At 40.4% G+C, this 25,971-nt stretch overlaps 1 protein-coding gene across 1 annotated transcript in view; it reads right to left on the bottom strand.

Moving 5' to 3' along the window:
• The window catches only part of LOC148847844 (alpha,alpha-trehalose-phosphate synthase [UDP-forming] 1-like), a 119,451-nt gene that overhangs the window by 29,453 nt on the left and 64,027 nt on the right, over nucleotides 1-25,971 (bottom strand). Inside the window, exon 8 of the mRNA XM_088952281.1 lies at nucleotides 15,138-15,226. Within this exon, the coding sequence (XP_088808407.1) occupies nucleotides 15,138-15,226 (89 nt within the window). The remainder of the gene's footprint in view (nucleotides 1-15,137; nucleotides 15,227-25,971) is intronic.

Raw genomic sequence — 25,971 nt, 5'->3', positions numbered from 1 at the left:
CCACTAGAAGCTCCAACATTCCCTTTAGGTTTAATCCCCATATTGGCTAAGTGACCATTAATATCAGCCCCTTAAACCTGTACAGCCCTTCTGCTCTCTTCACTACTCACCAATGCATAAGCTTGTGACAAAGATACACACTCCTTGGAAAGAATATTCTGTTTTGTGATATCATATTCCGGGTTTAGTCCGGTTAAGAACTCAAATACCCTGTTTCTTTCAACCAGTTTCCTGTAGGTCTCTGCATCATTGGTGGTGTCCTAGGTTACAGCTTCTATCAAGTCTATTTCTTGCCACAAAGACTTCAAAGTTGAGAAGTATACAGATAATGGTTTCTCCCCCTGTCTCAGATTCTTCACATCACTTCTTAACTTATAGGCTCTAGCCACATTTAGTTTTTGGGAATAGGTTTCAGCAACACTATCCCATATTTCCTTTGCTGAATTCATCCATAGATAGTGTTGGTTGATCCGTGGCTGCATTGAGTTCACAAGCCACCCAATGACAGTGTAATTTTCTTGCATCCACTTCTCGTAGGATGGATCATCTTCTGGGGGAGCCTTCTTACTCCCGGAAATGAACCCCCACTTTCCTCTACTACAAACATGAATCTTTACTGATTGTGACCATGCCAGATAATTAGTTCCATCTAGCTTAACTGTGGTCACAGTCAATAAGGAATCACTTGGAGTCCCTTGACCCATTCCATATTCAGCACCACTTTTGTTTTCAAACTCTAAGGAGTACATCATGTAAACACTCCAAATATGATTTCAGATGACTTCTACAAGTATGTTGGATAAGAACAAGCAATAACTGAGTTCAGCCGACCACAAGGAGACAACACACTGAGTTCAGCCGACCACAAGGAGGCAACACACTGAGTTCAGGCTTCAAGAAGAAATCAGAGGCACTGTGCACTTAGCCGAAGCACCTTTTCAAGGTTGTACACTCAGCCAAGAAGAGTAAGTACCAATCGGTATTGTTGAATAAGCCTTTTCACAAACACAGTGTGGGCAATAGAGATAACCCAACTGTCAAAGAAGAGAAAAGACCCCAACAACTGTTCGTACAGCCCTCTAAAAAACAGCCGAACAAGAGTAACAATACACAGCCTTGTTACAAGGATGTTTCGGCAGGTTTTAACAGTCCAAGAAGAAGAGAAAAACAGCCCAGAAATTTCTGGGTTAAACTAGATTTAATGCAATTGAAGGTAGTACAGAACAGCTAGGATTTTCAAACACTTCAACAGTCCAAACACAGTCGAAGGTAATGCAAAACAGAACCAGAAAACTGAGCACAACTTACAATTCGAGCTTCAGCAGTCCAAACACAGTCGAGCTTCAAAAAACAGAACCGAGCTGTTCCCCTTCCCTTGTTTTTCTTCTTCTCTGATTCTTCCTGGTCACCGAACCCCTTCTCCAAGAGATTCTAGTCTTGGGCTTGTCCAATGACCTCCAAGAATCAGGCAGTACGTGACTAAGCCTCCAGCCCTAGGACGTTCAAGTTCAGATATGCTCTGATACCATGTTGAAACTGAAGAGAGGAGAGGAGAGGAGACTTGTGTGTTTCGGCAATGAGGGCTCTGAGAAGAGTTTTCGAACAGTCTCTATCTCAGCCCTCTAACACTGTTTTATTAGATAATTTTGAGTAATTACAAGGAGGCCCTTAGTTGGGCAGAATTTACAAAGAACTTAAAAAAATAACTTAACATTGACAGGATGGGCCCAAAATAACAAGAAGAATAAACAACCTATGGGCCATTCGGCCCATCTTCTCTACAGTTTTAATGCAGCTAAAAGGGCACATACCCCTGCAATGAAAAACCAAATATAAGTTGTCAACTCCATAGAATATTCTAGTAGGCATTCATGGCCTAAGATCTCATCAAAACACATAAATCTATGTTCTTTTTCTTCTTTCTTTTGTTTTTCTTTTTTTGTTTTTTTGATGATAACGATCCAAATAAACAAAATGTTTCAATGAGACCAAAAGAACACCTTAGGCAATAGGAAAACCAAAATGCCTACAGATAATACTTGATCAGCTGATTCAAGTATAATAGATTCCCTGAGATTCCATACTTAGACTAAGCAATATTGGACAACCAAGTTTACCACTACAATTAAATGCTTAATTTTGTGCCAAGGATTAAAACTTCTTAAAAAAGTAGTTTAAGCTCCATGGCCCTTCTAGACTTGACATAAAGCCAAACAATCACCAATTTTGAGTCTCCTTCGACTGAAATGCTCAAATAACCAAGAAAAAAGACCAAGATAATATAATAGCCTAAGGCCTTGGAAAATAGATAAGATCTTAGTCATAGGCTCCTAGCAGAATCACTCTGTCTGATAAATCCTAAGAAATATAAAATGATCTGGCATCCAGAATCCTTGAAAAACCTCCTATCCCTAAGGGAACAGAATTTCCCTAAGAACATCTGTTAAAATTGAGCTTAACAAATTCCAAAAGAGCATGAAGAAAGTTGAACTTTCCATTTGGTGCAACTTGGATCCTAAAACTGCATATCTGCCATGATCCAAGTAATTAACAGGGATTCCTCTGGAGTCTGGATAGATCCACAAAAAGTGCCAAATAACTACCTTATGAAATCAATAACAACCTGGAAAGAATCAGCCTTTTCAATAAAAGATCCTGAAGCAACTTTACTTCCATATGCTCCAAAATATTGAAAGACTTGTGCAATGCCCTCAGTAAAGGATCATCACACAACAGCAATCTCTTCAGTAAAAGATCATCACATATGAAAGAGCTACTCAGTAAATTGGTAGTGAATATCAAATGGCTATTGACTTCCCGTCACCACATACAATGAGCAGAACTCAAGGGAAAGAATCTATCATTTTCTTTGTCTTCTCAGAAGCATATCACAGGTATTAACTTTCTTGTTGGCTACTTCCCTCCCAAACATCTTGATCACGGGAGGAACAAGATCTGCTCAAATGATCTTAGCAGGACCACATATCTAGGAAAACATATTACAGTACAACCACAAGGTACCTTAATAAAGAATGAACAAAGAGAATATATCATCAGATTTAGTATGGCATTCATTCTTTTCCCTAGTTCTTTAATAGAATAATAATGTATTCTAGAAATTAAAGAGGAATTATACATGTAGCAGTGCAAAAAGGAGATGAACAATGGGAAAAGAAGAGAGAGAGAGAGAGAGAGAGAGAGAGAGAGAGAGAGAGAGAGAGAGATGAACAATGGCTCTCAAGTTACACTTCCCAACCAGCCAAGAGAAAAGAACAATGGAAAAGAAAAGAAAAAAAAAGGAAACAATTTATACAAAAGTGTTCAACTCAGGTAACCTTGCAAAATCCTGAACTTGATCTACCAAGTAGAAGCATCTAAAAGCATCAATAGCCAAATCCCCTCAAGTACCCCTCTCTTAATCAGAAACAGAATCTCCATGTCGGATAAAATGCATGAGTAAGACATGAGAAAGACAAAATCAAGCTAATTGATCACAACCAAACACTCCATAGTTTACCTACCTATGTATCTATTTACATACATAAAACATGCTTACACACATGTATATATATATGTAGATATACATGTATGTGATCAGTGACCGAAACTTTTTCAAAGAAAAACAAACTATCATGCTGCCAGAAAGGGAGAAGTGGCCAGTAGAAGAACCTCTATAGAAGCAAGACACTAAAAAAACATCTACAAAAAGCACCCACCAAAAGAAAGCAAAATAAACCATGAAGTAAGAACCCAAACCAATATAACTCATTTCCAGCAGCTCCTCCCCTGACTAAATCATCAGCCAACTAATTAGATCATCTAAGAATACATGTGAACGAGATAATGAGATCTTTATTCCTTCACCATGCCATATTTAGAAGGTACGAAAATAAAATGTAAAACACCTGTTTTTGAAGTTGGAAAATTGCAGCCTATAATTAGTCAACAGACCAATCAGCATGCATTATGTGGTTATCAAGTGTAATCACTACCTTACACAGGGAAAGAACAAGATAATGAGATATCTATGTGCCTGCTTCTCTCATGAAACACCGGATTAGAGGAAATATGAATTGCAGCCTGATTGTCACAATAGAGCTTCATCGAAGTATCAACAGTGTATCCCATCTCCTGTAGACAGTTCCTTAGCCACACTAATTAACAAGTAGTATGTGTCATAGCTTTATATTCTGCCTCTGCACTGCTTCTTGCCACAACTGTCTGCTTCTTGCTTTTCCATGTCACCAGATTTCCCCCAAGAAAAGTGCAATAGCCTATGGTAGATCTCCTATCAGATACAGAACTGGCCCAACCAGCATCAGTATATCCTTCTATTTCAAGTTTTCCACCACTTCTGTATATCAAACCATGACCAGGAGCTCCCTTTAAATACCTCACAATCCTTAGAACCGCATCCCAATGTGGAACCAGAGGTTTCTGCATGAACTGACTTACTACACTAACTGCGAATGAAATGTCTAGCCGAGTGATGGTTAGGTAGTTCAGTTTACCTACCAGCCGCCAGTATCTATCAGGGTCTTCAAACACTTCACCCATATCACTGCTCAGCTTAGTGTTTGTTTCCATAGGTGTTTCAGCTGGTTTAGCACCTAACAAACATGTTTCTTCAAGCAAATCAAGAACATATTTCCTCTAACACAAGTTAATACCATGCTTAGACCTTGCTACTTCTATCCCCAAGAAATACTTCAATTTACCAAGGTCCTTTGTCTGAAAATGTTACTGCATAAAAGTCTTCAACCTATCAATGCCCATTTTATCATTTCCGGTAATGACGATATCATCTACGTACACCACCAATAGGATCTTCCCTACCTAAGAGTCATGACTGAAGACTGAATGGTCAACTTGGCACTGTTTCATACCAAACTTCTTTACCACCTCACTAAATCTGTCAAACCATGCTTGAGGAGGTTGTGTAAGCCCATAAATGGCCTTTAGTAGTCAGCACACCTTACCATCCTCCCCTTGAGCAACAAACCTCGATGGTTGCTCCATATAGACCTCCTCGAGCAGACCGCCATGCAAGAAGGCATTCTTGATATCAAGCTGATAGAGGGGCCAATCATACATCGCAACAAAAGAAACCACAACACGGACTGAACCAATCTTAGCAACTGGGAAGAAAGTCTCTGTGTAATCAATACCATAGGTTTGGGAATACCCTTTGGCAACCCGTCTAGCTTTCAGCCGCATTACACTGCCATAAGGTAAGTACTTAACCATATAAACCCACTTACAACCAACAACCTGTTTACTAGGAGGCAGAGTGGTGAGTTCCCATGTATGATTATGGGCCAGAGCTGAGAGTTCTTCTTCCATCGCACGACACCATCTTGGAGAGGCAAGGGCTTCTTGGACATCCTTAGGGATAACAATAGAGGATAACAAAGAGATAAACTGGCGATGGGAAGCGGAAAGGTGAGTTAGTGAAACATAATTAGAAATAGGATGAAGGGTACATACATTTCTGCATGGCAATGGGAAGATAAAGATCAAATACTAGGGTTGGTGCTGTTGTGGGAACAACTACCGAATCTGTCAACGATGATGGAGTTGGAGGAGGAGCTGGTACATGTGGGCGATGTGTATACACATGATGGATAGGTGGTCATTCAACAGGTGATGGCAATGGAGGCAAGGACTTGGTCATAGTTGGAACAAGAGGAACAAAATCCACAACTGGAAGAGGAAGGGGAGGTGATGAAGAGGAAGAAACATCACCGGACCCCAAGAAAAATGGAGTAGACTCAAAGAAGGTAACATCAACACACACAAAGGAACGTCGAGAGCTGGGATGATAACACTTATACCCTTTCTGAGTCCGGGAATAGCCAAGGAAGATGCACTTAATAGATCGTGCACCTAACTTGTCTTTTCCTGACCCCAGATTATGAATGAAGCAAACACACCCAAAAACCCAAGGAGAAAGAGGAAACAAAGACAAGGTAGGAAACAATGTGGTGAATGGAGACTGACCATCAAGGATAGACATGAGCATCCAGTTAATCAAGAAGCAAAAAGTAAGCACTGCATCACTCCAAAAAGATTTGGGGACATTCATGTGATGCATGAGGGACCGAGCTGTTTCCAAAAGATGACGGTTCTTTCTCTCAGCCACCCCATTTTGTTGTGGGGTGTAGGTACACGAAGTCTGATGGATAATGCTATGTTGGTCTAGGTATTCTTGAAATGATGAAGAAAAATATTCACGGCCATTATCGGAACAAAAAATTTTAATGTGAACACCAAATTGGTTGCGAATCTCAGCATAAAATTTTTGTAAAATGGTAAACAATTCACTTCTTTCATTAAATAGAGCCACGCCATCCTTGAATAATCATCAACAAAAATGACAAAATATTTATATCCATTGTATGACATTACTTTATAAGGACCCCAAATATATGAACGAACCAAAGAAAAAGGATTCGACATACGGTTATCAACTCTAGGACTAAAGAGAACACGATGATGTTTCCCCAACTGACACGACTCACAATCCAAAATAGACAAATGACTCAATGAAGGAACCAAAGACTTCAAAACATTCAGGGAAGGATGACCAAATCTATAGTGCCACTGGAGAGGAGAAAGAGACGATTGCAGAGCTGTTGACGTACTTCCACCACCATCAAGATAATACAATCCACCAGCTTCATGCCCTCCACTAATCTTCATCCCTGCCTTGAGATCCTGAAAAACACACAAAGAGGGGTAAAAGGTAATGGAGCAATTAAGAGACTTTGTCAACTTACTAACTGACATAAGATTAAAAGGAAATTTAGAGACATACAAAACTAAGGATAAGGATACAGGGTCCATGTTAACATTACCAACACCACAAATGGAAGATGTGAAACCATTAGCAAGGGTAATAGATTGTGATGTTGGGCAATGAGAGAGGGAAGAAAACACAACTGGAGTTCCAGTCATGTGATCGGAGGCTCCAGAATCAATAATCCAAGGATTGGGTGTGGATGCCAAATAAGCCATACCTGAGTGTGCGAGAGTGGTCGTGTTCTGCTGAGATGTGACTTAAACAAACATCTTATACTCATCACGGGGAACACTCATCATCTCCTTCCCAGTAACATCTGTGGATGTAGAAGATATCTGATCAGCTGAATGACTCCTGTTTGAAGCTACTATCACTAGTCATGGCATGATTGGCCCAAGTTGAGGGTGGACCATGCAAGTCATAGCAATAATTAATGGTATGTCCATCCATACCACAGTGTGTACACCTCCTCGGACCCAAACTATGTCCTCTTCCATGAGCTCCCCCTAAATCTCGATCTCCAGTACGACCACCACCACGGTTATATGTAGGTCCACTACCACCACTCCGGCCATATGCCGGTCCACAGCTACCACTACGGCCAAACTGAGCTCCCGAGCTCCACCTCTAACACCACGGCCTCTGGATACTGCAAAGGCTGATCTATTAGAAACATTAGCCTTCTCGGTAGATCTAATGGAAATCCTCCTAAGTCGAGCAAACACCTCTTCTAAGGAAGGGAGAGCTGACCCTCCTAGTATCTAAGCCCGCACTGGTTCATAATCAGATTTTAGCCCCACCAAAAATCGAGTCACATCAAGTTGTTCCCTTTGTTGTTGCTGACTTTTGACATCAAAAGTGAAGGGGTGGTAAACATTCAATTCATTACGAATGCTTCTCATACTAGCATAGTACTCCTCAAGACTCTGATTACCCTGTTGTAGATTAAAATATTCTTGATACAACTGATATACTCTGGTTGTATTGTCTTGGCTTGAATACAACTTCTTAGTATGGTCCCACACTTCTTTGGTAGTATCAAGAAACATGAAATTCACACTAATCTTGGGTTCTAGACTATTCCATAACCATGTGATAATTTGTGCACCTGCTTGCTCCCAATCATCATACTCATGAGAATCGGTGGAGGGTTTTTCGTCCCTTATGTGTTTCACCTTCTTATTTGCCTTAAGAAAGACTTCTACAGATTTAGCCCAAGGTACATAATTTTCTCCATTCAGCTTAATGGAGGTCATTTGAACATTCAGGTAGTCAGTAGGAACCATCACACTAGTCTTGCTATCGCTACTGTCTCCCATTGCTGAATTCTGGTATGACTGAATTCGGCACACTAGACCACACTACACACTGATTTCAGCACTTATTATTGCTGTAAACTGCACTCTTTACCTCACAACTACCTGAAACTTCAACACACTGTTCAATGAACACTTCCCCTTCGAATCACACTGAAAACTGCACAAACCCTATCACACTACAATCTGAAATCCCACCATACCATCTGAAACAGACTTATGTTAGAATGTTGAATGATGTCTCTTTGTATGAGTGTTCGGCTGATAAGAGTTCGTATTAGCCCATACTTAAGTTCAAGTTATCTTGTAACTGGGCCTGTGTTAATGGGCCTAAGCCTGTTTAATGTTTTAAGTTACTAGGTGTCCCATCACTAATCAGGGGCATTCCAGTAATTACTTGTATCTTGTACTACATTCAAATATAAATAATAACATGGTCGACTGGCTAGTACAGTTCGACATTCCAGCATCTCTTCTTCTTCTTCTTCTTCTCCTTTCTGCTACTTCGGCTACAATAGTTTAGCTTTCATGGTATCAGAGCATTAGCTTCTTCCTGGTTTCAGCCGGCACACACTCTCTTCTCTTGCTGTCTTTTCATCTTCTCTCTTCCTTTTCTGGGTTGCTGCAGTGAAGACCTAGGGGTGTAAGAAAGTAAAGCAAGTTCGAACCTAGGGTTTCTCTTGGTTGTAGGACTCAAGGGAAGTAAGACCCAGAAGTAGATGTCCTACTAGGTTATTTCCAGCAAATAGTAGCTATTTGGCTACTAAGAGAGGTCTGTATAGGACAGACCTAGTTGAGGACTGATTTCAACAGTCCTAGCACTAGCTGAAAAGGGCTTTGCTTCTTCTACAGTTGCAGCTTCGGTGCTCCAGCAAGACTTGCACAGAACAGTGGTAAAGACTTAGCTTCTTCTACAGTTGCAGCTTCGGTGCTCCAGCAAGACTCGCACAGACATAGCTTCTTCTACAGAGCCACTGTTCACTTGCTACTGTTGCAGCCTCGAACTGTTCACTTGCTACTGTACCCGAACTGTTGCAGTTTCGGTTCAACCCAAGTGAAGTCTATCTAGTGTTCTACCAGCACTGTGAACACTTCTACCAGCATAGCAAAGTGGTAAACAGCTCCAAGTTCAGGTTGGTTATCAGTCTGAAACCCCTCACCACTGCTGTGAGATTACCTAGGGAGCTGCCAGCTCCAGATTGTTCAGCACTGTGAACCCTAGTTGAGGACTGATGTCAGCAGTCCTAGTATTGGCCGCAAGGAGAGGCACTCTCTTTACAGTTGCAGTACTCGAAGTTCAAGTGGAGTCTACATAGCACAATAGTTGAGAATCCTTAGCTTCAGAACCTTCAGAACTGCTTCGGCTAGTCTTAATCAGTGTCACCTGCACAGTGGCTGCAGTCAAGATGTCTTCAATACCCAGAGATGTTTCTTCTAGAGATAACAGGCCTGCGGCAAGTTGGAATTCTGTCACCAGCAACAATGATGACAACTCACAAAATACACCAACAGTGTCTTCTTCTCCTATGGGACAAGTTGCTGATTCCTTTGGAACTGGTACTTTGGGCTTCACTGCTAGTGAGGTAGAGGTCCTTAGCAGGGCATTAGCCCGTTTAAGAAATAATTCTTTTGCTTCTACATCTCTTTCCAGATCAGGTACAGCCTCTGCCTTCAGTGCCTCTGGCTCTATTGACTCTACTTCTTGGGTTATTGATTCCGGTGCTACTGACCACATGACACATATGTCTTCCCTATTCTCTTCATATCATTTGTTGTCTGGTCAGGATAAGATGAGAGTTGCTGACGGGTCTTTCTCCACTATCTTTGGAAAGGGAATGGTTGACCTAAGCAAGGACCTCTCTCTTAAATCAGTTTTACATGTTCCTAGTCTTACCTCAAATCTTTTGTCTATTTCAAAACTTACCAAAAATTTGAACTGTAGTATAACCTTTTTTCCTACTCATTGTGTCTTCTAGGACAAATTGACAAGGAGAACGATTGGGTGTGGTCATGAGTATGGAGGCCTCTACTACTTTGATGCAGACATCGGTTCAGCCTTACAAGCATCTGCTGCTAGTAGTCCGGAGAGTGTGGAGTCAATAGCTGAGCTGCATCTTTGGCATGCTAGGCTAGGTCATGTGTCTTTCTCTTCATTAGAAATGTTGTTTCCCGAAATGTTTAAGGGCATTCCAAGTCAGAGTCTAACCTGTGAAGTATGTCAAATGTCAAAACAATGTAGAACTGTATATCCAATTTCCAGTAAGGAAATTTGTGCTCCTTTTGATTTGGTTCATTCTGATGTCTAGGGCCCTTCACCCATTGTTTCCTTTGATGGCTTCCGGTACTTTATCAGTTTTATTGACCACTACTCTTGTTGCACATGGATCTACCTGTTAAAAGGACGGGATGAGGTACCACGGATAACCATGGCATTTTGCAAGATGATTGAAACACAGTTTAATAAAAAGATTAAGCAATTCAGGTCAAACAATGCTGCTGAATACTTTGAAAAATCCTTGAACTTATTCATGGAAGATGCTGGCATACTACATCAGTCATTCTGTGCTTATACTCTTCAGCAGAATGGGGTTGCTGTGCGCAAGAATAGACATCTATTGGAGACAGCTCGAGCCTTACTATTCCAGCACAAAGTCCCCAAGCAATATTGGTCTCAAGCTGTACTTTCTGCATCATATCTGATAAACCGGATGCCATCTAAGGTGTTGGGTATGAAAACCCCTTTCTCTGTTTTGTGCCCCACTCTTCCAAACTTTCCCCTTCCTCCTCGGGTCTTTGGCTGTATATGTTTCATACATGTGAATGATCCAAAGAAAACCAAGTTGGATCCTAAGGCTACAAAGGGAATATTCTTGGGGTACTCTCCTACACAAAAGGGTTACAAGTGTTATGACCCTGTCTCCAAGAGAAAGTATGTTACCAGAGATGTGGTCTTCTTTGAGTCTCAACCCTATTTTCAGTCTTCTCAGAATCCTCTTCAGGGGGAGACTAGTGGGATGGAAGAGGATTCTCATTCTCCCTCCTTTTTTGTTCCCCTATCTGCCTCGGGTCTTCCATCCTCTTCTCCTACTCCTTGTTGTGACATTCCGGGTCAACCCAGTGAGGCTCCCACTGTGCCGGTTACCTCTCCTGATGTTGCAGATGTTCTTGAAGGCTCCAGTAGCCAACAAAAAGAGATACTTACATACAACAGAAGAAAAAGGGGCCCTTAACCTCATGACAGCAACCGGTTGGACTCGGATCAATCTGTCTCTACAATCCAAGGTAATTCAAACTCTCATACTTCTGATTTGGATCTTCCTATTGCTCTCCGTAAGCCTATCCGCTCTTGCACCACTCGGCACCCCATTGCTAATTTTGTTTCTTACTCACATTTATCTCCTGCCTATCACTCCTTTGTGTTTGCTCTTTCCTCTGTGCGTGTTCCTTCTAGGTACTCAGAGGCTATGTCTGATCCAAGGTGGAAAGAAGCTATGAATGAAGAGATGAAAGCCCTAATGAAAGCAAGAACTTGGGAATTAGTAGATCTGCCAGAGGGGAAGACCACTGTTGAGTGCAAGTGGGTGTTTACTGTAAAGCACAGGGAGGACGGGTTCATTGAAAGGTACAAGGCCAGACTTGTGGCAAAGGGGTTTACTCAGAAAGAAGGGATTGACTACAAAGAAACCTTTGCCCCAGTAGCAAAGCTCAACACAATTCGAGTTCTATTGGCACTAGCAGCAAATTTTTCATGGGAACTTCATCAGCTGGATGTGAAGAATGCCTTCTTAAATGGTGACCTTCATGAAGAGGTATTTATGGAACCTCCACCGGGCTATGACTTTGGTAGAAAGGTGTGCAAACTGAGGAAAGCATTATATGGGTTGAAGCAATCTCCCCGTGCATGGTTTGAGAGGCTCTGTGGGGCCATGAAGAAAGTGGGATACACTCAGAGTGGTGCAGACCATACCTTGTTCATAAGGAGACAGGATAGCAAACTTACTGCACTCATTGTTTATGTGGATGATATGGTAATTACCGGGAATGACTTGGAAGAGACAAAAAGACTGAAGGAGTTTCTAGCTTCTGAATTTGAGATCAAAGACTTGGGTCATTTGAGATATTTTTTTGGGATTGAAGTTGTCAGGTCAAGAGAGGGAATCTACATATGTCAGCGGAAATATGTTCTTGACCTCCTAGAGGAAACATGCATGATGGGGTGCAGGCCTACAGGAATCAGTAGGGGAGGACTAGTGTGATAGAGAGAGATACCAAAAATTGGTAGGGAAGCTAATATACTTATCCCTCACTCGGCCAGATATTGCTTATGCTGTGCATGTTGTCAGTCAATTTATGCACTCTCCAAAGATCCCTCATATGAAAGCAGTTGAAAGGATTCTCAGGTACTTGAAGACTTGCCCAGGAAAGGGAACTCTCTTCAGGAAAAACAATAGAATTGAAATTGAAGCTTATACTGATGCAGATTGGGCTGGTTCTGTGGGAGACAGAAAATCAACTTCAGGATATTGTACATTTGTGGGAGGGAACCTGGTCACATGGCGCAGTAAGAAGCAGAATGTTGTGGCTAGATCAAGTGCAGAAGCAGAATACCGAGCTATGGCACACGGGGTAGCTGAACTCTTATGGCTCAGAACTCTTCTTAATGAGCTTGGTATTAAGGCTGAGGGTCCTCTTAGGCTGTATTGTGATAATAAAGCTGCTATCAACATTGCCAACAATCCCGTGCAGCATGACAGGACAAAACATATTGAAATTGATCGACACTTTGTCAGAGAGAGAATTGTTTCAGGAGAACTCTGTGTGCCTTATACTCCACTAGAGATGCAAATTGCAGATGTATTGACTAAAGGGCTGGCAACAACAAAGTTCAGGGACATACTTGGCAAGCTAAACATGATTGATATCCATGCTTAGCTTGAGGGGGAGTGTTAGAATGTTGAATGATGTCTCTTTGTATGAGTGTTCGGCTGATAAGAGTTCTTATTAGCCCATACTTAAGTTCAAGTTATCCTGTAACTGGGCCTGTGTTAATGGGCCTAAGCCTATTTAATGTTTTAAGTTACTGGGTGTCCCATCACTAATCAGGGGCATTCCAGTAATTACTTGTATCTTGTACTACATTCAATTATAAATAATAACATGGTCGACTGGCTAGTACAGTTCGACATTCCAGCATCTCTTCTTCTTCTTCTTCTCCTTTCTGCTACTTCGGCTACAGTAGTTTAGCTTTCAACTTATCATTTAATTCATGCCAAGAAAATGCATAGAACCTCTTACCTGATCACCCGAAAATAAGACCACACAAAGCACCCACTGCACCACACGAATCAGCCCTCTTCTCTTCATCGATTAGGGGAGGGCTTCTTAGAAACCGCAGTAACCGACCATGAACACCATAACTGGAGGCATAGAAACCTCCAAGGGAAGAGGGCGATCACTCCTTTTCAGCCCTTTCCCTTATCTCCAACTGATGGCAAAGAAAGCAAGAGAAAACCCTAGACTGGGTGCGTAGAGAACAGAATTTTGGGCAGATCCAATTTGCTCAGTTTAGCTCTGATACCATATTAGAGTTCGGCCTGCCTGTTAGACTGATAACAGTCAAGGAAAAGAGAGAAGAGAGAAAGAGAGAGAGAGAAAGGAGAAGAGTAGAAGAGAGGACGAGGAAAAGGCCAGATCTATTTTACATTACTAAAATATTGTGGAAAAGTCACATGTGCCCCTACTTAAGTTAGGGACATTAGGTCTAACATAAACTTACACATCAGCACCTAACCATAAGCACAAAGACAGAAATACTCCTACATACTCGACACTAACACCAACAAACATTTCAGGGACGAAGACAAACTAGAAGATTTCTTCTGCAATCATCCAGTATCATATAGAGATTTTCTGGTCCCCAAACCTGGAAAACTACCGTTTGGATCCTATGTAGCTTGAACTTTAGAATTTAGTGGCAGAGTGATCAAAATAGGGAGACATAACTAACTCTGCCAATGCAGGGATGCATTTGTGTGTGTGTGAGAGAGAGAGAGAATGAGTCACTCAGGTGTCATTATTTGCTTCATTTGGTTGAAAAATTTACAAAGCCAATGACCAGAGTCATACTTGGAGGTGGGAATCAAAAGGTGAATTCTTCTTTTCTTTTATTTTCCTCGTTGGGTACTGATAGCATCTTTTCTTCAAGGTAATCAATGTAGTTGACAAATTTTTTCGTATCTCCGACCACCTTATTATGTACATATAAGTACAGATGCATATATTGTAGAGAGGATGGACCGAATGGCCCATAGGCTGTTTATTCTTTCTTACCTTTTTATATTCCTTTCTATGTTAAATTTAACATAGAAAGGATGGGCCCAGAATAAGGCCCATTACAGAAAGGAATATAAAAGGTAAGAAAGAATAAACAGCCTATGGGCCATTCGGCCCATCCTCTCTACATATATTTATACACATACAAACACATATGTATGCATTTATGTATGTATGTATGTATGTATGTATGTATTTATTTATGCATATTCTCTTATAGTTAACAAATTACTAAATATTCTCTGTTCTCCATTTTCTCCATTTAGTAAACCATTCTTAGTACTATCCCACTTTTCATTCATAATTTCTCTCTGATGCTTCTCCTCAGTATTGATTCATAAAAATCATTTCCTAGTTGATGACCTAAACAGTAGTAGACTAACCAAAAGTTACAGGTGCATACATCAAGAAACTAAAGGCTAAATCATAATAATTTTCTGGTAAGGCACCTTTACCCAACAGGTCAGCAAGAATGATTAGCTTAACACTTAAACTAACATTTGATAACCAATTAATTAGTTAAGAGTTTCCAAAGGCTTCCTAGAGAATAACAACAAGGTAAAACTCAAAATGGTCATGAACCATATCCTTATTCCAAACCATTCAAGGAGCAGATCATTTTCAGTCATAAATATCTTGGTATAATTTACATGAGGAACCATTAAATCAGACTGATAGAGACAAACCAGGTGATGTATGGGAACAGCAGTCAAAGTTCCAAATCTTCCATTAATGCGCCCAACAATTTCATGGACCTGGCTGGTAAGCTTTTGATCTGTCATAGAAAAGTAAAATATATCTATTGAGTAGAACATATAAAGAATGCTTAATAAAAAGCAGCAGCAAATGTTAAAGCTAATATAAAGGACTGAGAAAAAGTACATTTATGATATAGAAACTTGCCCACAAGACAATTAACTGATTAAGAAAATGATCATGTTCTCAAATGAATGAAGTTTTAAATCATGGCACAAGAAATTCAGATATCCATCCTTTTCATTTTCTTTCTTTCTTTTTTCTTTTTTTTATTTTTATTTTTTTGATAGTAACCAGATGGACTGCATTAAAATGATAGTGATCAATAGAGAGTAAACATCATCAAGCTTAATCTCAATAGGCAGTCTAGACACTAAGCTTAATCTCAATACATGATCATCCTATTTACAACCAGAACATCTAATCTGAGAGAGGACTCACCCAATACAACTTGGACCGCCCTATTCCACTTTGTGCAAGACTATCACTCAAATAATTGGCTGGTCTCCTGATCCACCTGAATGAGATATCCACTTTTTTCATTTGATAAATAACAGTGTTTCATTAATGAATAAACCAATTGCCCCAACAGAGGTAGCAATCGACAGTTACAACACCATCTTGTCTTACCCAATACAGATCAGAATTATCAAAACATTACAGTAACATTACAAAGTATCCTAGCCCTAGTTCTCTCCAATCCAAGAACTGTCTAACTGGTCCAGCTTTAGTTAGCACATCAGCCAGGCTATTTGTACTTTTAGGAATCCACTTGAATTAGGTATTCAAATTTTCGCCTAGGAAATGAGCATGTCTAACTAAAGGCCGACGTCTTCGAGGGGTATCCTCCCTATCTTACATCCAAGATATGAGATTGTCTGATGGTCTCCTATATCAATCTTACTCCACCCCTTCATAAATCATAACAACCAATTTCAGTCCTTATATTTAAAGCTTGCAACTCTGCCTCTAGGGAATTAGTGACTCCTATTGGGCCTGAAAAACTCAGAAGTATGTTACTGCTGTTAGACAGTGTATGCCCTTAGCTCCAATCAGATTGATGTACATTATGTCATTTATTGTAAATGAATAAAGTGCATAATTGATTCATGTGATTTGGTGTGTTTCTGTGTAATACCCTTACACTGGACACTTACGAGACTCGTGTTAGTTTAGAATCTTCACAGTCATTGGATAGATCTAGGGAGATTTATCCTGCCAAGGCTGACACTGATGTGCCGCCAAGTTGGTTGGGGTGGCTTGTCTCAGTTGCCAGGGTGAGACCTGAGGTACATGTAGTGTGGGTTTTCTTGAAACCCTGAACTAGACCAAATTCCAGTATTGCCCTGGACCTTGGAGATAGATGGGCAAAACTGGAATGTTACACCTGACCCCTAGACTCAATTATGGAATTGCACTAGGTGTTGGATTGGGTTGTCTTTGATATGCCAATCAGTGATATCTTAGAGGGGGTCAAAACCTAGGCATGTTGGGACAGTCTGAGAATTCACCTGAGTGGGTGATCATAGTGACAGGATCAGCCCCTTTGTTAGACAAAGTGAATGATCGAGGAATGCACTCTCTCTGATGGAAACCTAAACTGCCGGCAGTGGATTTCAAATATGTTTGAAACTTGGTTTTGCAAAACATATTTATATAAAGATATACTTATATATTATGGTTTCAAAATGTTTGCAAAATGTTTTAATTCCCGGGATCCATGTGAGCATTGTACCTTGCAGCCGAGGGAGAGGTCCTCTCTTGTTGGGCAGTGTTTGATCATTAAGGGCTGAGAGGTTAAGTGTAAGACCATTGAGGGTAATGCCTGATGGGCTAATCTTGCATCTGCCCACAGTTCTTGGGTTTTCATAAGGTGGCTGGATCCAAGAACCATTTAGTGTAAATGTTGGGCCCATTAAGAGCCCATGGTGATGGACTCAGGGGTTCACTGTGACATATAGTGAATTTGGCCAGGCCTTGTAATAAAGGCTGGGCTGAACCCATGTGGCTAATGTGTAGATCAATGTTAGGGTCCCAAGCCATACAAAGAGAGCCAACTGGGCAGTAGATTAAAGAGTAAGTGAGCACATAACCTTAATGGGCCTAAGGCCCAATTCGAACTGGGCTTAAGTTAGTTAATTAAATGGGGGCGAATTCAGTTTTAAATTGATTACGATTAATTAAAGGATAAGGTAAGTCTTATCCATTTAAGAGTCCAAATCCAAATATAAGATTTGGATTAGGAAACTCTCCTAATTAGATTAGGAGGCTGATCTAGAGAAGCCTATAAATAGGGGGCGAATTCTTCGGATTTTACACACAATAGCAAATTGCAGAATTCTTCCCCAATTATTGCCACCCCTACCCAATTTGATCTCCACTTGTGGATCTGATCAAGAAGTGTTCTTGATATTGCTTCTTGGTAGAAGAAGCAACCTGAAGTCTTGCTCACCAGCCCTTGCTTAATTCTTGCTGAAGAATTCAGGTTCTTGCTGATCCTGGGTGACAGGTCCTGCCTTCCTCTCTGGGTGACAGGTCAACCAGTCTGGCTGTTTGGATCAATGACAGATTGCAAATACTGCTCAAAATATGAGATGAAACAGGTCTAGTTTCTAAGCAAAGATGCCTTATCATGCCTGTATTTAGTTAAACAAATAAAGGGAAAAGGTTCTGGTATGAGTCTAGTGATGGAGAAGGATAGTGATGGAGGAGAGAAGAGGGAGACGAACAGAGTAGGGCAAAACAGTCTCTATCAAGAGAGAGAGCTGCCACCCCTGTATGTTTAATTCATAATGAAAGCTAGAATTGCAAATATTACCCCTGTATACAGAGACTTAAGAACAGAGACAAAAAAACAGAGTCAAAAGAAGGGAAAAGACTAAAATAACTCTAGAACAAAAACTGTATTTTCACACCTTACATACATTTGGACAGGTGTATGCCCTAGTTCAAGTTCAAGAGAGTAAGAGATGAGTAATATAGGAGACTCTAAGAAGTGATTGTTCTGCCCTGATTACTACCAAGGGGTAAGGAAAATCTAGTAATAAGAAAGAAAGTTCCAAGGATTCTAGGGGAGATGAAGTGTCAGTATTGTGGCACATGTAATTAAACTAGGGAGAATGGTTAAGCACCACATAGTACATGCCAAAAGAAGAGAACTAGTAATGCATTCAAGGAAGAGATAATCAGATAACTAGTGAGACATCTTCACAAGGTGCTGCAGATGGTCAAACATCCTCATCCTCCAAAAAAAAATTTAGCATCTACAAGGAGGTAAAGAAGTTCTGCCATATTTTGGACAGTTTTGACTAGTATGCTTAGCCTTCAACTTGTAATTTTTTTTTCCGTTAACTTATAATAAGAATAATACAAGGTTTATGTACAACGTGTCATCAAACATTATATCTACAAGAAAGCTGTTATAGAGCTAGCCCATTGCTGCTCCCCCACATCCACCCAAGATAACCCAAATAATCTTTTACACTCAATCTAAAGGATAACTTGCCTACATTAAGCACTGCTACTCCTTTGTTTTTTTTTAATGGAAAACAGAAAAGGTTTTATTACTAAATAAGAATTGGTAAAGAGTTGCAGGATCTGGTTGACTGCCTTAGCTAACCACCTAGTACATTACAATTACAGCTTCCCTTGATAGACCAAACCCCAATATGTTGCTCCCTACCCACCCCTTGCCTTGTCAGTCCATTAGCAGATCTAGGATTCATTTTACAATCGTTCTCAAGTCCCAACCCTTGGATCAATGCTTCAATTCTCTTATAATGTGTGTGTCAGTATTTCAATGGCCCATCATGATTACCCCTAAGCCGCCCAATTACAACACATGAGTCACTTTCTACAATTATATTTCTAAAATTCATTAATTTAGCCCTTCTAAGGCCTTAAAGAGCTGGCCGTGCTTCTGCCATGGTGGAGGTCTCCTATCCCTATAGGGCCTGAATGCAATGCTAATGGAATTCCTCATTTCTAAATACACTACCAATCCCAGACTGGCCTGGATTCCCAATGTTGTAGCCAACAAAGTTTAATTTTATGATATTGGGAGGGAGGATCCAAACAGCCTTGGTTAAGACTTTATCAAGCGAAAAATCTGCCACCTGCTTCCAATTTCTCATGAGGTTGTCCACTGTATATGTTAAGATGTCTCTAGAGTATTAAATTTATCTCCTCCACCGATCTCTCATATCTCATTTCTTTCTTCCTATATACACCAAATAATGGTAGCTCTCGTGCATCTCTAAAGTGTAGAGACAGTGAGAAGATCTCTAGCCGCAGGCTATTTTTGTACTTTTACTTCTTTTGTTGTACATCTATTTTCTCTCTTCTGTCTTTTCGACTTGACTCTGACATGGTACCAGAGCAGGTCACGATCTGATCTGCATATAATATCTTTTCAATCATTTCTGTTGCTGCTGTCTCAAGAACTCTCAAACAGTATTTGGGAGGCTCTTGAGTGTCTTTGAATCTTCTTCCTAGAAAAGCTTCAGATCTGAACTTTACAGATCATTTCTCTGGACTGTTGCGCCATCAGATTTCTCCTTCTTCTTGGATCTCCTTGTAGAGACACCGGATCAGCCTGAAATCTTAGATCTGGTGTCGGCCAGAGCAGATCTACTGAATCCTTTTGGTTTGGTTTGCATCAGTTTTGATTTTGAAGGGTTTCAATCCACTTTTCAGGGCAGAATACTACAGTTACCTCTTTTGGACCTCGGCTGAAAGGTACTCTCTTGGTATCTCTTTTCTACCCTCTGGTTCAAATTTTATTGATTTCTTGGAAGTGTGCATTGCTGTCTTTTGTCCTTCAATGGCATCAGAAAGGATGGAGGTTCTCCCTATTAAATTCAATGGTACAAACTATGCTTTATGGAAGTTTAACTTTCAATTCCATGTCGAAGCCAAGGATTAGTCAAAACCGACATTGCAATCCCTAGGAGAGGGTACAGGACTGCCTATGAGATGTACGAGTACCTTGAGAAAGTTTATCAGCAATCAAACACCTCTAGATAGTAACAGATAGAGGTTGGTATCTTCTCATATTATCAGGGAGAAAGCAAAGTCTAGGAATACTATGTGGGGTTTATTAACCTCTGGACAGAGTATGAGTTAGTACACGTGGGAACGGATCCGTCAGACTGTTGCGTGAAGTATATGAAGGAATACTTTGATAGAAGGAAGATTATGCATTTTCTAATGCATCTCAGGCCTGAGTTTGAAGTTGTCAGATCTAATATCCTAAGCCAAGGAACACTTCCTGACTTAGATACTATTCTTGGGGAAACTCTGAGAGATGAAACTAGATTTGCTACATAGACCACTCTTGATGGGAGAAAAGATTCCAACATTGATGTTGTCTTCCTGGAAATAGAACCGAAAGGGAAGGACTTCTCTAAAGTACAGTGCTATGAATGTAAGGAGTTTGGGCATGTTGTCTTCCATTGCAAGAAAAAGAATACATGCACTTATTGCAAGCAGTTTGACTATATCATTACTGAATGCCTTACTCGGCCTCAGAAAATTGGTGAATCAAATCAGAAGAAAGGAAGCTACATGGCTTATCAGACTGTTGTAGATGGATCATGGATCATATGCCTCCTCCATTACTTCTATGGCTGGCCAAAATGACACCTCTGGTGGCATGTCTGAAGAACGGATTCGACAGCTCATGTCCTCGGTCATCTCCTCAGCCTTCTCTGTTATTGGCCTATCTGGTAAGTCACCAACCTTTTGTCCTTCACCAAATCACCTCTGGTATATTGACTCGGGAGCCTCTAACCATATTATAGGGACCACACTCGATCAGTATCCCAAACCCATCTTCCCAATAAACACACTGTCACTGCAAATGGTGAAAAATTAGATATATTTGGCTGTGATGATCTGTATTTATCTACATCTAAGTCATCTTTGTCTCATTTATCCAAAACTTTATTTGTACCTAAGCTCACCGCCAATTTGATTTTTGTTGGCCAATTTGTAGAGGAAGTTAACACTGTCTCATTCACTTCTAATGGTTGTTTGATACAGGACTGACAAACTAAGGAGGTGAAGGGGAAGGGGCGTAGACTAGGACGACTATTTGCTCTAGTGTTTGAGAAGAATAAGGTTGCACCCATTTCTACTTCTTATTTGCTTTCTACTACTTCTGGTTTTGAGTCCTTTAATTATAATAATGATTGGCATTTGTGGCATAAACGCCTTGGCCATTTGTTTTCTAAGAAACTTGATCAGTTATTTTCTTCTGGTAGTTTACCTATTTTTGCTATTTCCTTTAAGAATGTTGATAAAGATTGCATTACTTGTGGTTTATGTAAGAGTCACATTTCACCTTTTCCTTCTCACTCTGAGCATGCTACAGTTCCATTTCATTTAACACATAGTGGTGTTTGGTCGTCTCCTATTGTTTCACGGTTGGGTTATAAGTACTTTGTAACCTTTATTGATGACTGCACCCGTTTCACTTGGGTTTATTTTCTTCGAAAGAAATCTAAAGTTTATTCTGTATTTAAGCACTTTCATGCTTATGTTACTACCCAATTTGATGCACGGATATGTGTGCTACAATTGGATTCAAGGGGAGATTATTTTGGTGGGGATTTCCAAACTACTCAAAACAACATGGAATTCAATCCCAAAAATCCTACCCAAGCACCCCACAACAAAACGGGGGTAGCAGAAAGAAAGAATGGGCATATTTTGAGTGTAGTCAAAACACTTATACAAGATTCCCATGTACCCTCTTGGTTTTGGGTGGAAGCAGCCAGCACTGTTGTGTATCTCAAAAATCGTCTTCCTTCATCTGTTTTGAATAATTCTTCCCCTTTCCAATCTCTCTTCCACAAACCTTCAGATCTATCTATGCTCAGGGTTTTTGGCTGTACTTATTTTGTTCACCTTCCACCTCGTGAACGCACAAAGCTAACAAAACAAGCGGCTTTGTGTGCCTTTATGGGGCACAATTCTGAACATATAGGACTCCTTTGCTATGATCCTTCGGTCTGTCGTATTCAAATATCTCATAATGTAGTTTTCCTTGAGAGAGTGTCTTTTTTTGAACATACTGTAACATTTTCATCTCCTTCCACTTCCTTGTTGCATAGTTTTGACTCTACAAGTACCCTCAAGCATACCAATATCACCTCCGCAACAACTTTAGACCTACTTCAAAAAGCATTAGTCTTCTTCAATCTTAATGCCCCCCTACGCTCCACCACCAATGCTGATCCAATCACTCCAACTGCCCCAATAAGTGCACTTGATCCTCCACTTGAACCCTCTGTACCCACTTTACATCGTTCTTCTAGAATTTCTCACCCACTTGACCGCTATGGTTTTTCACTGAACCATAGCTCCTTCTCTGTTGTTTTATCTACCACAGACATTCCCAGATCTTACCAGCAGGCTATAGTAGAACCACATTGGAAAGATGCCATGGATTCTGAGATCTGAGCCCTTCTTGAGAATGACACCTGAGACTTGGTCAAAGCTCCACCTGAGACATCTCCCATAGGGAGTCGATGGGTCTACTCCGTGAAGCTGAAATATGATGGGAGCCTAGATAAATACAAGGCTACGTTGGTTGCACAAGGCTATAAACAGGAATATGGGATAGATTATGAGGAGACCTTTGCTCCTATAGCAAAAATGACTACTGTACGACTTCTAATCGCTATATCTGCAGCCAAATAGTGGACAATCCATCAAATGGACGTAAAGAATGCTTTCCTCCATGGGGAGTTGAAGGAGGCAGCCTATATGAAGCCCCCTCCTAGATATTGTACAAACCCATAGCTTGTTTGTCATCTAAAGAAGTCACTCTATGGCTTGAAGCAAGCTCCTAGAGCCTGGTTTGAGAAGTTTAGATCTGTTATCACTGATGTAGGCTTTATCCAGAGTTCTTCAAATCATTCTTTATTCATTTTAAGACGGAAGCAGGGAGTGACGATCTTACTTCTTTATGTCGATGATATACTCATTACAGGGGATGATGTAGAAGGAATTGCTGAGCTGCAACAGTTACTCAGTAAATCCTTTAAGATGAAGGACTTGGGGCCTCTGACATATTTCTTGGGGCTTGAAGTGAGACGAAACTCTCGGGGTTATTTTGTTAACCAACAAAAGTATGTGGCTGATCTAGTTAAACTGGCCAATCTCAGTGACTCCGAGATTGTGGATACCCCACTAGAACTAAATTTGAAACTCAACAAAAATGATAATTTTCTTCTAGAAGATCCTACTTTTCATCATCAACAAGTGGGGAGTTTAATCTATTTCACCATGACTCAACCGGATATATCATATGCAGTTCAACTAGTGAACCAGTTCATGTCTTCTCCAAGACAACCTCATTTATCTACAGTTCACCGGATCATTAGATATGTACGAGGCACCTTATCACATGGGATATTTTTCTCCTCTTCATACCCCATTAACCTTGCAGCTTATGCGAACACTAATTGGGTTGGATGCCCTGACACCTGACAGTCCACTACCGGTTGGTGTGTATTCTTAGGCAACTCCCTTATCTCATGGAAGTGCAAGAAACAACCTACTATATCAAAATCTTCCACTGAAGCCAAGTACAAAGCTATGTCTTCCATGTGTAGTGAAATCATATGGCTCTGGGCTCTTCTACTTTAAATACTTAATGAACCATCACCATCTATTCCTCTCTATGCAAACAATGTCGGTGCAATCAAAATTGCCTCCAACCCTGTCTTCCATGAGCGCACCAAACCATAGAAGTTGATTGCCACTTCATCCGTGACCTCCTTCTTGAGGGTGTTATATCTCTTCCTCTTGTCTCCTCTAGGCTCCAACTGGCAGACCTATTGACAAAAGCAATGACTCAGGCTCAACATCTATTTCTCATGGACAAACTGATGCTTATTCCTAGGCATCAATTTGAGGGGGAGTGTAGAGACAGTGAGAAGATCCAGCTGCAGGGCTATTTTTGTACTTTTACTTCTTTTGTTGTACATCTATTTTCTGTACTCTTTCTTTTGTACACTAAGGGAAGATTTGTCCTTTATATAAATATCTCTTTTAGGGTGTCGACAGTCACAAGGTGACACACCCACCAAACTGTTTGTTCTGTTCTCTCTTCTATCTCTGTCTTTTCAACTCGACTCTGACACAAAGGGCTTTGCCCCTCTCTACTTCTTTAGGAGCTAGAGAGTTATCATCTCTATTTAGTGGGTGATAATATTGTTGCTCCACATATCTGCAATATGATTGCCAACTCATCATGTTATAATACTATGATTAGTATCATGTACTTGTTCATAATATATATATATATATATAATCTTGTGTACTCCACATAGGAAATATGTTGATTTCCTAGTTTCCACTAGGAAATATGTCGATTCTAGTAATATTTCATGCCAAATTGTCAATACCCATGAAAATGAAAATATATCATAGAAACACTAGGAAATATGTTGATTTTAAACCATGGGTATCGCCAATCTGTTTCTCTATATTGGGGTGGTAGCCACCACCAACCATCCTCTAAAAAGACATATAGAAAAAGCTGACAATTCTTGATTCATCTTCACCAATAGATTGCTTGAATCTCGATTAACTTGACAATTCAGCCTTTGGGTATATTTTAGCATTCTGCTAATATCAGCTACATATTCATTTCCCAGATCCAGTCAGGTACCTACTTGATTTACTCCACCTTGTCTGCATAATGTTTTGGCCTATTAATAATAGTCTTCCTAACTTTCAATTTCTAATTTAAAGATGCCAATAAACAAGAGTTGTCTTTAACATGAGGAGAGGTCCTTTAAGATGAAATTTATGCCATAATTAGAGTGAAGAGAGGACTAGAAGATCAAGACTGTAATCAATCTTGAATCCTAATAGGTTTTAGGTTTACAAAATAGAAGAAAAGTGAGAGAAAGAAGAGAGAATAGAAGAGAAACAGGAGAACACAAGTGGTTGAAAGGAGGAACAGATTCTAACAGATCTGTCGCCGCCACTTTCTTATTATTTATAGGTTATGTTTAGTACACAATGGAAAGGACACATCTGCCCTTAGTACTTACATAATAAATAAAGTAAATAAAAGCTGAAATAAATTACAACTGAATTAACAAACTGACTCAAACTGACACTACTATAATTGAAACAAATAACTACACATGTTGTCCTATGAACACAGTGGGGACCACTGCAGTGGGGCCCACATCAGTGTTCTCTACACTCCCCCTCAAGTTGGGAGTAGATATCTATCATTCCCAACTTGGATAGGTCTATCTCTAACTTCTTCCTTGGTATAGCCTTGGTGAGGATATCCGCGAGTTGCATATTAGATGTGATGTACGGAAGACACACTTCTTGTGATGTGACCCTTTCTCGCACAAAATGCCGGTCAACTTCGATATGTTTAGTTCTGTCATGCTGCACTGGGTTGTGGATTAATAGCTGCCTGATTATCATAATACAACATTAAGGGCTTTTCATAGTCAATACCCAACTCCTCAAGTAGTGACCTCAGCCATAAGATTTCAGCCACTCCATTAGCCATTGACCTGTATTCCACTTCAGCACTGGAGCAGGAAACAACACTCTGCTTCTTACTCCTCCAAGAGACAAGGTTACCTCCCACAAGGGCACAATATCCAGAGATAGACCTTCTGTCATCAACACTCCCAGCCCAATCGGCATCTGTATAGATTTCCACCCTCATGTGATTATTGTTCTTGAGCAGTATACCTCTACCCGGGCATCTCTTCAAGT

This window comes from Nelumbo lutea, chromosome 6 (assembly GCF_056320005.1).
Source record: "Nelumbo lutea isolate HS-2025 chromosome 6, American lotus-T2T, whole genome shotgun sequence".
In the NCBI taxonomy this organism is placed as follows: Eukaryota; Viridiplantae; Streptophyta; class Magnoliopsida; order Proteales; family Nelumbonaceae; genus Nelumbo; species Nelumbo lutea.
This window is presented reverse-complemented; position numbering and strand designations above follow the sequence as displayed.